The 13,302-nt window shown below is 43.7% G+C and overlaps 2 protein-coding genes across 3 annotated transcripts; both read left to right on the top strand.

Moving 5' to 3' along the window:
• Positions 1 to 2,525: 2,525 nt before the first annotated feature.
• Positions 2,526 to 3,901, top strand: LOC109743782 (probable glutathione S-transferase GSTF1). 2 transcript variants are annotated; one of them, XM_020302871.3, is made up of 3 exons: positions 2,529 to 2,765; positions 3,053 to 3,101; positions 3,283 to 3,901. In XM_020302871.3, exons 1-3 carry the CDS (start codon positions 2,607 to 2,609, stop codon positions 3,726 to 3,728), a joined length of 654 nt encoding a protein of 217 aa, XP_020158460.1. In that variant the 5' UTR covers positions 2,529 to 2,606; the 3' UTR covers positions 3,729 to 3,901. The 2 variants fall into 2 exon arrangements, with proteins under 2 accessions (XP_040251052.1, XP_020158460.1); XM_040395118.2 differs by lacking the exon at positions 3,053 to 3,101 and having other exon boundaries at positions 2,526 to 2,765.
• A 2,273-nt stretch (positions 3,902 to 6,174) lies between these two features.
• LOC109743780 (uncharacterized) lies at positions 6,175 to 10,897 on the top strand. The gene is made up of 7 exons (XM_020302870.4): positions 6,175 to 6,547; positions 6,646 to 6,706; positions 7,340 to 7,434; positions 7,521 to 7,554; positions 9,465 to 9,519; positions 9,609 to 9,651; positions 10,505 to 10,897. Exons 1-7 carry the CDS (start codon positions 6,305 to 6,307, stop codon positions 10,574 to 10,576), a joined length of 603 nt encoding a protein of 200 aa, XP_020158459.1. The 5' UTR covers positions 6,175 to 6,304; the 3' UTR covers positions 10,577 to 10,897.
• Positions 10,898 to 13,302: the final 2,405 nt, after the last annotated feature.

Here is a 13,302-nt window from a genome sequence, read left to right as displayed (position 1 = left end):
AAATGTATTATTTAAAAAAAATTAGCCAAACAATTGGACTATATCATGATCATCGCGCACTGATACATTTTAACTTATATGATTGTGTACCATTTGTTGGTCTCATTGTTGTCGTTGTCACATTGATTGGTACCATCAGTCTTCCTTGTCCATACACATGTTATATTTAATATCCGAACTATTGAAGAAAACTCATGTTTCATTTCAATAGATATCAGCTTGACCAAGGGGTAAAGCCTGCTAAAAATATTTAGAAAAAATTAAACAAAACTTAGATACACATCAATATCAATGAAGTAAACCGAGCTAGTTTATAATAGCTATGCCATTCTCTTGCTGGCACCATCGAGGAGCAACTTTGAATCAATAACTGGTGCGATCCTTACCGACTAATGATGTGAAAACTCACTCTTTTTGTACGACGCGGCGGAAATTGAGAAACGTCAACGGCCACGAGGTCCAAAGGTCAACGGCCACAAGGTCCATACACGGCGTGGCGTTTCTTTAGCACTGTATAAAACAATCTTCTAAAGAAAATGTTTTGTACAGTAGACAAAAAGGTGACCATGGCCACGAGGTGAATTATATCTCTCCGTTTGAAAAGAAGCAAAGTATACTAAGTTCAGCACAAACATAAGACAACATAATTACTTCATCCAGTAGCCTAGCAGAAACACCCATCTACCACTTACACGTTTGGGCCTCGATGTCAGCCGGTGGTGTTTGTGTGAGGAGCTCCTTCCACATTGAAACTGTGCAATTGATACTACTAGAAGAACGCCCATGCGTTGCAATGGGGCCGCATTAACTTTAAGAGTTTAATATTAATATTTTCATACATATCAAGTGACATTGGCGACTTTTTTTACCATCAAATCCTCACACACACACCCTCTCCCTCCCTCTTCCTCACTCTCTCTCCCCCTCTCCCTCTCTCTCTCTCTAACACACACACACATATCCATCTTATTGGGTACGGGACCATAATCCATCTATTTCACACACACACGCTAGTGCGTAACAATATGGATTATGTGTATTATATTTGCCACCACAACTAGGGGAATTAATTTCATGTAAATCGGCTAGCCACAGCTTCAAGAATACGCGGAGGAGGTGGCCCGGGTCGGCGTCGGCGCCGTCCGGCGCGGGCCACGGGCCCGCTTCCAAGTGCGTCTGCGCGCCGGCCACCCTCGCTGGGTCCTTCAAGTGCCGCTTCCACCGCACCAACTCTCAGGGCCGCGGTCACGGCCAGGACCAGGGAAGCCGCCCTTCTTCGCCCCCTTCACCGGCCGCGGCCAACACGATGCCGCGGCACCCGGCCTCGCCGTCCTCGTCCTCCGGCACCGTCGCGACCCAGTGACGCAGCCCAAGCATCGGCCTCGAGAATCAAGAATGCTCGACAACGGAGAGGGAAGGGAAGATCATATATATGTCATAAGAAAGGGAGTTTATTTATTGCTCCCTCGATGTATTGTTTCCTTTGTTTGGAGATTAATTACCATCCGTGAGTTAAGGTAAGGTTAATGTGATTGAGCGATTTTCCTGAAAATTAATTATTTGTTTTCTAATTAATGTGATTGAGTGATTTAAGGTAAGGTTAATTAATTTAGATTTGATCTTTAGAGATTGTTCGTGCTTGATTCTACATTACTAAATAACTTGCGCCAGTATGGAAAGTTCTGATCTGTTCAGATTTCTTTCGTTGTGTGAGGGGGTGACACGAAAATAAATCGATGAAGTGGGGGAGGGGACGAAAAAAAACCTACGAAAAAAACCAGCGAAGGTGGGAGGAGGTACAAAAAAAAAACCATGTGAGGTGGGACGAAAAAAGACCTGGAAGCGAGACTACCAACTGCTCCATTAGGAATAGAGATAACACTCACATGGGCCACCCCGCCAAGCTCTCACTCGCATAGCACGGTTGCTCCGCTCACCCGCGTTAGCATTTTTTTCCATTCACTCCACTGCTATCAAATAAAAAATCAACTGTTATTTTTTATTTGAAAAAGTCCATTAAATCAAAGACATTCAGGGATTTTATTAAAGCCATGAGTTGAAAAACTAAGATTTTTTTTAAATGCTCACGATTTAAAAATATTCATGGATTTCATTTTTTTGCGAATTTGAAAAAGGTTCAAAAATTTAAAAATGTTCATGAACTTTGAAAATATTCATGAATTAAAAAAATGTCAAGGAATTTTGAAAAAATCATGATTTTTATAAAATATCCACAAATTTTAATAAATGTAGTGTATTAAAATATGAAAATAAAAGGAAAAATTAAATAAAAGGAAATTTTTTATAAATCATGATTTTTTGAATTCATGGACTTTTTTTCAATTCTTCAATTATGTTTCTAATTCGGGAACTGTTTTTCTAATTCATGTTTTTTTAAACCAAAAACATATTTTTGATTTCACGAAATTTAAAAAAAAACTAGAGAAAAACGACCCGGTCTACTGCTCAACAAACCCCCGACGAATATGCAGCTAGACTTTTCAGATGGCCGGTCTACTGCTTGAACTCTCTGCGAAGCAGCTCTATAGAAATGCAGCTGTCTGTCCAGCCGCCACTTTTGACTTGTGCAGTAGACCTGGGGATCCATGGGGACGGAGGCGAAAGTGAAGGTGTTCGGGCCGGCGAGATCCACCTGCGTGGCGCGGGTGCTGGTGTGCCTGGAAGAGGTCGGCGCCGAGTACGAGCTGGTGCACGTCCACCTCCCCGCCGGCGAGCACAAGGGCCCCGCGCATCTCGCCCGCACCGTACGTGCCGCTCACCTCTTCTTCTTCTTCTTCTTCTTCTTCTTCTTCTTCTTCTTCTTCTTCTTCTTCTTCTTCTTCTTCAGTTCTCCTAGCAGCCGAGTGCTTCCTGCCTCGTGCTTTCACTGAGATTTCTCTTTCCACAACGAGTACCCTTAGATTACACCTTGCCTTGCTGAGATTTTAGGTGATGGTTGCTAGGCCGCGTACAGGTTCAGATTCAGAAAGTCTAGCTAGCTAGCCATGCCTAAGATGTCTGATCCTAGTTCAGCTCTGTATTTGCCTTGCAGCTCTTTGGCCAGGTCCCGGCTTTCCAGGACGGTGATCTCATCCTTTTCGGTGAGAGACCAAATATTCATTCAGATTTATTTATATCTCGTATAGACTATAGACACACAAGCACAAGAAAACCCCCGAAAGAACAACATCTTCGTGTAGCTATAGACTGAAACTGAACAAATTGCTCTGTACAACATTATTCAGATGATTTATATTTCGTATATATATGTTGTCATCCCAGAGTCGCGCGCGATTTCGAGGTACGTGCTCCGCAAAGGCGCATCCGATCTACTCCGAGAAAACAGCCTCGCCGAGTCGGCGACGGTGGACGCGTGGCTCGAAGCTGAGTCCCACAACTTCGACAGGGCCATGTCGGCGATCACCTTCCAGTGCTTCGTCGTGCCCATGTTCATGGGCGGGACGACTGACCACAAAATCGTCGAGGAGAACATGGAGAAGCTTAAGGCGGCCCTCGGAGTCTACGAGGAGCGTCTGACCAGGTTCAAATACTTGGCCGGAGATTTCATCAGCCTGGCGGACCTGAGCCATTGCCCCATGGCTCACTACCTGCTGGCCAGCCCCTGCGCGTCGGTGCTCGATGCGTATCCGCGTGTGAAGGACTGGGTTGATGGGATGATGGATCGACCGAGCGTGAAAAAGGTCATGGAGCTTATGGATGCGTCATGAAAAGAGCGGTGTGGTGTGTGGAGACTATGTGAGATGTGCTGGTGCAGATGATTTGTCTTGTTTGTAATAACTCTTTCCATTTTGAGAGAAAACTTTAGCCGAACAAGGCCCTAGAGGGTTTCAATTCGACATCAAAGTATACCCAATTTATGTGCAAAGATCTTAATTATTTACGCCCAACTTTGTAATATTGGCCCATTTCAGCACATGCCTCGAAATGCCATTTAAGCTCTCTAAGAGCATCTCAAATTCCATTTAACTCCCCAAATTGCCATATTGAGGATTTAATCAAACCTAAGCGAAGCCTCAAACCTATAACTTCTCAAAAGTTTGAGGAGTTAAGTCTCAAAAGGTTCTTTTTTTTTTTATCAAATTTCAGAGAGCAACGCCACTTCTCCTCAAATCCCAAGCTAGCTCTTCTTGTTGGATAAAATGGCAGAACCGCCGCCGCGATGGCTGACTGACATCCCGCCGCTATAAATTCTTACCAGCGCCCCCACCAAAACCCTAGGTCTTCCTCATTGCCACCCGTTTTCCCCAAAAGTTGTCAGAATCTGGACTAAAATCACCGTCGCTTGATTCACCACCGGCGTCGCTTCAATCACCGCCACCGCTCGGTCCGCTGCTGTCGTCGCCCGTTTTCGTCATGGTGAGGCTGCTCCCCACCCATCGCTGTGCCTACTCATGCCAATACCTCCCACTGGTCGTCGTGAGGGACGCCGAGGTCGCAATGAAGGAGGAGGAGGAGGAACAACCCCACTCCAGCATCAAACCGTCGGAGGAGAAGGATGAAGGGGGAGAGGAGGAAGGTGAGGGGAAGCAATCCCACACCGGCACAAAGGTGCAAAACATGATGTCCTGGTGCCCCTCCAACCTTGGGAGGACGAGGAGCACCGAGCCACCGAGGTGCAGCTCGTCATAATGCACGTCGACACCCTCCTTACTGACCCGCGGGTGGTGGTGGAGGACCGCACCACCGAGGCGCGGCTTGCTGCCGAGCGTCGGGCATCACTACTGCCACCGATTGTCATGAATCTTAACAAGGACAACAAGCGGGTGCCGAAGATGCCCAGGGACGCCCACAATGGTGATGCATCAGGCTCCGGCAGGTCGGCAATAAAACTCAGCTATAACTCTGATTAGTGCTCATTTTAGCATAAATGTAGGTCGTTTTAGTTTTGAATGGGGTGTTTGTGCACAATCTGGATTTGAGGAGTTAAATTTGAGAGTTCTTCTAGCTTCACACATTTTAAACTCCTCATATTTGAGGAGTTAAGGTTTGCAGAGAAAATTGAAAGGAAATCTTTTGTGAATTCGGTTAGAGAATCCTAATGCTAGCCATTTTAACCTTAATTGTGTTTGTGAGCATGATTTCTAATGTGTTCATGATTAGAATTAGATCGGTGAATTATCTCGGTGAGCTGGTAGTCGACTTGTGCGGGGATGGCAATGGGCACCCATTATCCACGTACCCTGCGGGTAAAAACACTATTAGGGTAAGGGTATGAGACAAAAAAGTTGCCCATGGTTATATAAATAGAAAAATCTGAAACCCATCGGGTAGAGCGGTACGGATATGGAATTATATAACCCATACCCACGTACCCATGTACCCATATAAAATCTATGTGAACTCAAAATTATCTCTACATCCTACACTTTGTAATAAATTTGTGAACTCAAAATGTATGACCATGTGTTGCTGTTTATGACTGTGTAGTGTTGTTTTGATGTGTTGTTGTTGTTTCCGAGATGTTGTTTATTAAATGTGTTGTTGTTTATAAGTATGTTTATGAGTTGTAAACTATGATTATAAGTTGCTGTTTATGATTACGAGTTTTTCAACTTGATGCTTTGCAAACATGGGTAATTTTACCCGCGAGTACTCGTCTACCCTGTCGGGTAACGGGTATGGGAAAACTTGGACCCGTTGACGGGTATGAGTAAGCTCAATGGGGGCGGGTAAGGGTATGTGGTGGCTCCACGCGTACCCATACCCTGCGGGTGCCATCCCTTTGTGCCGCCATGAGGAATTATGCACTATGAAGTGATGCTTTTTTCTGCGCCTTTTGGTTATTGTCGTATGGCTTTTATATTCAAGGTATTTTTCGGTTCTCAAAGATGTCTTCTAGACATAAGCAATTTATACTCCCTCTGTCTCATAATATGACAATGTTATAGCAGAAAAGAAAAGAAAATATTCATTTGACATTTAAAAATAGGCTGGCTGATTTACTCAGCAAAAGAAATGAGATAACGATTGATGGAAATACATCATGATACAAAAATACGACGCATTTTTCGCGCACCACCACTGCAAATATCTTTTTCCACTGGACATTGCAAAATAGATTATTTTTTTGAGTGGGCAAAATAGATTTTACAGTGGATGCTTTTCATCATGAAAGAAATAGCACCAAATTCACCCACCAATAAAATTCAGACCCACACAAACCAAGGGGACAAGAAAAGAAAAGAAAAACAACCGCTGCGCTGCAGGCCGCCACACGCTCTCTCGCGCCACTCCCCGCCTCCCGATTCCCCGGCCGCCGCCGCCGCCGCCGCCGAGTCCGACCATGCACGCGGCAGCTACCGCCCCGGCGCTGGCGCCGCCCGTCCTCCTCCCCCTCTGCCTACCCACCGGCGCCGGCTCCTCCGCCCGGCCGCGCCGCGCCGCCGTCCGGTGCGAGCTTGCCGCCGCCTCCGCCTCCTCCGCGGCGCCCGCGGCCGCTCCCGGATCCGTGGCCGCCCCCCGCTGGGCCCAGACGACGGTCGTCATCCCGCCACAGCGCCGCGGCTGCCACATCATCACCCACAAGGTGCGCCCGCCCTCCCCTCTCGTTCCTACAGCTTTGCCACTGTATCTTTGGTATGGTAGTAAATTGGTGATGGTGGTGGATTCTTGGCTGTTTTGCAGATCATGCACGCGATCAGGAGCGACCTCTCGGAGTTCAAGTGCGGCCTGGCGCATCTCTTCTGTACGTGATGCAGTTTTATGTTCTTTTTTTGTTGTTGTTGTAGACAATCAGGGAGGCACAATCTTGTGTTATTTCTTGAAATTATCAGTAAGTTTTATGGCGCTGCTCAGTGTCAGAGCCGGTGGGTTAGGTAAATGTTTGCTTGCATTGGAAGCTCTGTTCTGAAAGCATGTTTGTCATGGAAACTAACTTTACCAAGCAGATTTAAAGCATTTAACGATGAGTAAATTATCTCGGAACTACATATAAGAATTGCTCTATGTAGAATTGGGAAATCATCACATTTGGGTTTACAAGTGGACCTCAGACCACATGTTAGGGAGTAGTGACACATGGAGCAATTTGCAACGCTGTAAAGGTTCTTGGCTGTGCGTAGGTCAAATTAGGAGCTAGATATTGAAGGTTTCAAGTGGTTTCTGAACTGCAGGAATGAAAAAAAAAATCGAGTGCACAAAATGTACAGTTAATCTACAGCAGAACTTGAAATTCCTGATGTTAGAATCTATCCGCAGAACTTATGGTGCCCTTGGTTTGGTTTTGAGTGAAGTGAGAGTATCTGATGATGATATGTTTTATCAGAAGGAAGTTTCCATTGTTTTTCAAAATAGTGAACGGTTTGTATATGCTCTGCAGTGCACCACACGAGCGCTTCACTCACTCTTAATGAGAACTACGACCCCGATGTCCAAACTGACACTGAAACATTCCTTAGTCGAATTGTCCCAGAGGTGAACGGTGTGATATTTCCTTCTTTTTTTCTGTTCAAGGATATCTCATTAGATTGGTCTCCTAATCTCTGTCTGATTGTAATTAGGGTCCATCTGCTCCATGGAGGCATACCATTGAAGGTTAGGGTCTGAACCCTTGTTACAGTGTTCTTATTTAAATTACATCGTCATGTATACTGCTGCACCTTCCGCAATGCTCCATTAGTTCTCTAAGACTGAAGTCTAGTCTTTACTTTCCATTCTGTATTTTCAAAATTATTCAGGGCGAAGTATCCAATGAAAATGGCTTTTCAGTGAAAATCTGAAAATTCCTACGTGAGCCATCAGATCTATAATGAACGCCATAGATTAAAGGTGGGACTCCTAAGCATCCACTTAAATGCAATTAGCAGACAACCCCCTAACTTATCCATCATCAAGCAGTAAAAATCCTTTGTGAGTATCCCTTGGATCGCTTCCCGTTCCAATCTAGTACGTCACAAATCACAATGGAGAATCATGCTCCGGGCTTCCGGCGGCCATTAGTCCTTGCCCTCCGCCGGCAGCAACAGGCCCTCCGTCGGCATCGTCGGGCCTTCCTCCGGTGGCGACTTGAGCCATGTCGTTCCCTCCGCCGGCAACAACTCGGGCCCTTCCTCGGTGGCGACTCGAGCCATGCCCTTCCCAACGTCGGCCGTGACTGGCCTCTGTCGGCTGCTGCAACGTCTCAACCTTCAGATTACTCAACGTCAGCGCTCATTCTCGTCCGTGCGAACCTTATGTCCCCTGGCCATGTAGTGTAGAGGTTAGCCTAACACTAGCTCCAGAGTTTACGACCACCACATTAATCAATTGACATGGCTTGTTGCTTATTTGGAACTACAAGTTCGTGTGTTACATGATTTTCTGAATGGGCATTGTGCCAATATTTTATTAAGCTGAAGTTCTGCAAAACATTACAAAGATGTTAATTTATGGGTTTTGTGCCAACATTTTATGAAGCTGAAACTGTGCATGGAATTCGAAGTTGTGTATTCAGATTTTTCAATTTTTTGATCACCACCGAACAGTAATCATCAAAAACTACAGGGGAGTTGCACAGCACTAACAGATTAGCAAATATCAGTGCACAAGCTTCAGCATTTGCATGTACAATTCTTCAGAGAACAGAGGCTGCGCTGAACATTTCGTGAGAGAAATTGGATCACTGAGGTACAATTCTTCAGAGAACAGAGGCTGCACTAATATTTCGTCAGAGAAATTGGATCACTGAGGAGTACAATTCTTCAGAGAACTAAATAGCATGGGGGCAGCCCGCGTCCGCCGTGTTGCCGCTCGAGGTCGACGCATGCGGATGCCACTGTGATGGACGCGGCTACCTGCAGGTCACACCCACCGTCACCGGGGGCATCAGCTTGGTGGCCCTGGTAGCACGGCGCTGCTCTACTTCATCCCCACGGCCGGTGCGCCGGCATACGCGTCACCTACGCAGTTCCCCTCCCCCGTCACACGGTCTGCGTCGTCGGTGATGCTGCCTGTTCGGACGCCGCGGATATCCTCGTCTTCCCCGCGGCGGCTTTCTCGCCTCGGCTCCTCGGGAGTCCTACCGATGATGAGACGGAGCTCTGACGTGGTGCGTCCCGATGTTTCAGTCAGTTGTCGTCGCCGTGCCTCGGGTCTCGCCGCTGCGAGAAGTCTCGGAGCCGCCGTGGCGTTCCCGGCAGCAGCATCCCGTCGACGTGGGAGAGTTGGGTAAGGCAATCCTCAAACGATTTTGCCTAATCATTACGAGAATAGGGGGTTATTTGTTAATCGCGTTTAAGTCGATGCTCAGGGATCCCACCTTTGATCCATGGCGTCCATTATAGATCTGATGGCTCACGTAGGAATTTTCAGATTTTCATTGAAAAGACATTTTCACTGGATACTTCGCCATTATTCAGATCTTGCAAATGAATCACAAGACTGCCTGAGCTGTTTCTTAACTTGACAAGCAGGAACCATAATTTACATGATTAAATCACCCACTAATACTCAGATTCTGATTGCAGGATCTGATGACATGCCAGCACATATCAAATCATCAATGTTTGGCTGTGCCTTGACGTATGCCCTCCCTCCCTAATGTTTCTCTTTTACAAAATATGAGTGACTTCGTCCAAAACAAATTAGTGACATTTTTCCTTTGTCTTCAGAATTCCTATCACTGACGGGCGTCTCAACATGGGAACTTGGCAGGTACGTAAAGACATTTTACTCACAAAAAGGGGCCATCTTTTGCTACACGATTACTAATACTGTAGTATAATCATCTTATGCATCTACTCTCAGTATTTAGGTTCTATTTTCTTGATAGGCTCAACTGAACATACAGTAGGATATTTGATTTTTTAGATAAATGATATACTTGTAACAGAAGTTACAGAACTATAAGAAGTGGTCTATTCAGTGCATAAGAGCAGTATCCATCTATGCCATATATGAGTTTAAGCTTGACTCTTAAGTCTGTGCAACATGTTTTATTTGGGTGTCAACCACCCAAGACATAATGTCAGTATTAGTAGCAACCAAATGTTATTCAGGCATCTGCATTCTAAATTTTATCGTCTGAGTCGAACACCTGAACCCGACTTGTACTACGTCACCTATTCCATATCCGGGTAACATTTGTCATGGTTTTAATTTTGCCAATCGGGTACCTGAATACAATTTTGTGACCCAATATCCCATCTATGCCATATATAAGTTTGAAGTTCACTCTTAAGTACTGCAGCATGTTTTCTTTTGGGTGTCAACGAGCCAAGACATACTATCAATATTAGCAGAAACCAAACGTTATTCAGGCATCTGCGTTCTTAATTTTGTTGTCGAGTCGAATACCTGAACCCAAGTCGTACTATGACACCTATATCCATATCCGAGTGACATTTGCCATGATTTTATTTTACCAAATCAGGTATCTGATCCAATTCTATTTCCAACACCTGCCTCTCATGTGGGAAGTTTGGGTAACACCTGATATTACTCAGGGCCCAACCTTGACATTATATTTAATACCTAATCTTGATCATTCTTTTTTTATTATTTCCAGGGTATATGGCTCTGTGAACACCGTGATTACGCTACTCCTCGCACAATTGTGATTACACTCAGTGGGATATGAGTGGTCAATGCTTGGAGCGGCAAATACAGTGTTGTGATTCTGATGTGCACTGAAATTGGAACTTTGCTCCAACTGTTATATGAGCTGCCCTGACATATCTTATTTGTAATCTTGTTTGGGTAGTTATGTACAAGTGGAATAAATAGTAGATTTTCTGAGCTCCCATGCAAGCCCTGCCTATGTGAGCCGTCTAATTTGCATCAAGATATGTGCTAGCTCGCTATCTTCACCTTCGTAGAAATGTCTCTCTTTTGTTATCTCAAACAACACTTATAAAGACGCCATGTCATCATATAATAATAAAAACACCAATTATGGCTACATATTATGTACTCCCTCCGTAAACTAATATAAGAGCGTTTAGATTACTAAAGTAGTGATCTAAACGCTCTTATATTAGTTTACAGAGGGAGTAGTTGTTATCATTAACAAATGTTTGTAGGAGAATGTACGAGTGCTCTACCTAGAGACTGCATATGACATCAGCTGATGAAGAACAATTTTCTCCATTTAAATATATTTTCAGATGAGGAAGTGGTTGCATCATTTATACCTCTACTTATATATATAATCGTTTGTAGAAGAATGTACGTGCCAGGAGGCTCGCAAAGTTGCGAGTGTGTGCATGCCCAAAATAATGCATTTGGTTGAATAGTCATCTTCACAACCGTCCCACCAGGTGATGGGGAAGAGGCGGCCGTTATTCTTCCCAACTACGGATATATAAGAATCGAAATTGGTGGTGGAGCCCGGAAATAAGCCGAGGGTGTGCACACATAAAAAAATTCTACCTAGTCCAAGTGTCATACAATATTTGGGGAAAAACACAAATAGCTGAATCAAATCACACAACATTATAGTTCACAAAATATTTCAAATTTACAACATAGAAAATGCAACACTAAGTAACTCTACAATCTTCCTTTGCCATGAAAGCTTCAACTATGTCATCCTCAACACATATCACTCAATGAGTGCCAGTAAGCAATAGTTCACAAGATCATCACCCATACTATTTCTCAACTTGTTTTTCACTAAATTCATTGCCGAAAATACTCTTTTAACACTTGTGGTGACCACCGGTAAGACTAATACCAATTTCATAAGCAAGTGGACCAAATTATAGAGAACATGTTTTTTTCTTCAATCAAGCATAATAGAGAGATCACCAATATTACACATGGATTTGAACCTATAATCTTGTCTCATATCATCAATAAAAGTAGCAAGTTGGAATTCAAGCTTTACCAAATCGATGCTTAATATGTCCTTGGGGTAGAATTGAATAAGTTTCATTACCTTGAGTGCATCTTAAGTAAATGAATTGATGGGATTCAAAGCACACATGCAAATATGCAACTCCATATTACCTTCATCAAACCTATTGTGAAGCTTTTGAATGATTTGATCAATGATACCAAGACATACTTCTCTTCTATAACGATCATCATTTGTTTGTACTTCATAATATATCAACATGATCTTCCATGAGGCACATAGCCTCTGATGGATGAACTTGAATGCCATGTTTATTGCAAAGCAATGTCACCTTTGCAAGAAATTCTTCCCATCCATGAGACCTCATGTGTCGCATTCTACTCTTTGCTAACCTAACAAGTCATATTGCATTAATAATATCTTGATCTCACTTTTGATGTGATTGAGACAACTCAATTGTGTAGCCAAGAATAACAAGCATCAAGTGAAGAATGAAAACAAAGTCAAATGACTCCAAGGCAAAAGCCATCCACGTATTATTGCCCACTCACTTTTTTGTGAAGGATCTTTCTCAATAGTATCGAGTACTTTGAGGATTGTGGTATACATGCTAATAAAGCACAAAATGGTCCTAATATGAGAAGCCCATCGAGTATCACCGAGTCTAGCTGATCCCATATCTTGATTTAATGAACTTTAACTTTCAATTTCACCCATTTCAAGTGCTTCCCAAAACTTTTGAGCTCTAACATCTCGAAGCATGTCATGATGCTGGCAAGAAACTCCAATAATATGGAGAAAGTAAGAAACATGATTAAAAAATACCCACGCGGTTCATTTCTGTTTGCCATAGCGACAAGAACCAACCAAAGTTCATGTGCAAAACATTAAATGTAATAAGTTGGGGCCTAATCTTCATGATCAATGTTTTCAACCCTTTAATCTCCCTATTCATCTTTGCTAGCCCCGTCATATCCTTGTCCACGGATTTGAGTAAGAGTCGAATGATGAACGATTATCAAAGATTCAATTGCAGCCATAAGTGACAACAAAGTTGTCTTGGCAACATGAACAACTCCAAGGAACCTCTCACATCCCTTTCCAACTTTATCAACATAACATATGCAAAAAGCAAGTTGCTCTCTGTGAGATACATCACTAGACTCATCAGCTAGGATTGCAGTGGTCATTACCAAGATCTTCAATAATTTGTTTTGTAGTTTGCATCGCACAACATTCAATAATTTTGTATTGTTGGATTAGTCAAGATGCAATTTTCAGGAGAATTGTTCAAAACAACATTATTAACTTCTTCATCATTTTCTGAAAGCCATTTTAGAAGTTCAAGAAAGTTTCCCCTATTTCTAGATTGTTCACTCTTGTCATGTCCACGAAATGTCAATCCTTGGCTCAAAAGAAACCTCAAGCATATAAGTGAATAAGTTATTCTAGCTTTGTACCGGCGGTGTGGGAGGGCCAGAACTAGTCGCTGGAGGGGAGAGGCGGCG

The sequence above is a fragment of the Aegilops tauschii genome, chromosome 7 (assembly GCF_002575655.3).
Source record: "Aegilops tauschii subsp. strangulata cultivar AL8/78 chromosome 7, Aet v6.0, whole genome shotgun sequence".
In the NCBI taxonomy this organism is placed as follows: domain Eukaryota; kingdom Viridiplantae; phylum Streptophyta; class Magnoliopsida; order Poales; family Poaceae; genus Aegilops; species Aegilops tauschii.
Note: the sequence above shows the minus strand (reverse complement) of the source record. Positions and strands in the feature narration are given on the sequence as shown.

Excerpts from the sequence above, each read along its gene's own strand:
- LOC109743782 (XM_040395118.2), top strand. The coding sequence starts at position 2,552 with ATGCAGCTGTCTGTCCAGCCGCCACTTTTGACTTGTGCAGTAGACCTG. Across the intron at positions 2,766-3,282 it reads CCGCGCATCTCGCCCGCACC|AGTCGCGCGCGATTTCGAGG; the intron begins GTACGTGCCGCT and ends TTGTCATCCCAG.
- LOC109743780 (XM_020302870.4), top strand. The coding sequence starts at position 6,305 with ATGCACGCGGCAGCTACCGCCCCGGCGCTGGCGCCGCCCGTCCTCCTC. Across the intron at positions 7,555-9,464 it reads ATGGAGGCATACCATTGAAG|GATCTGATGACATGCCAGCA; the intron begins GTTAGGGTCTGA and ends TTCTGATTGCAG. Across the intron at positions 9,652-10,504 it reads TCAACATGGGAACTTGGCAG|GGTATATGGCTCTGTGAACA; the intron begins GTACGTAAAGAC and ends TATTATTTCCAG.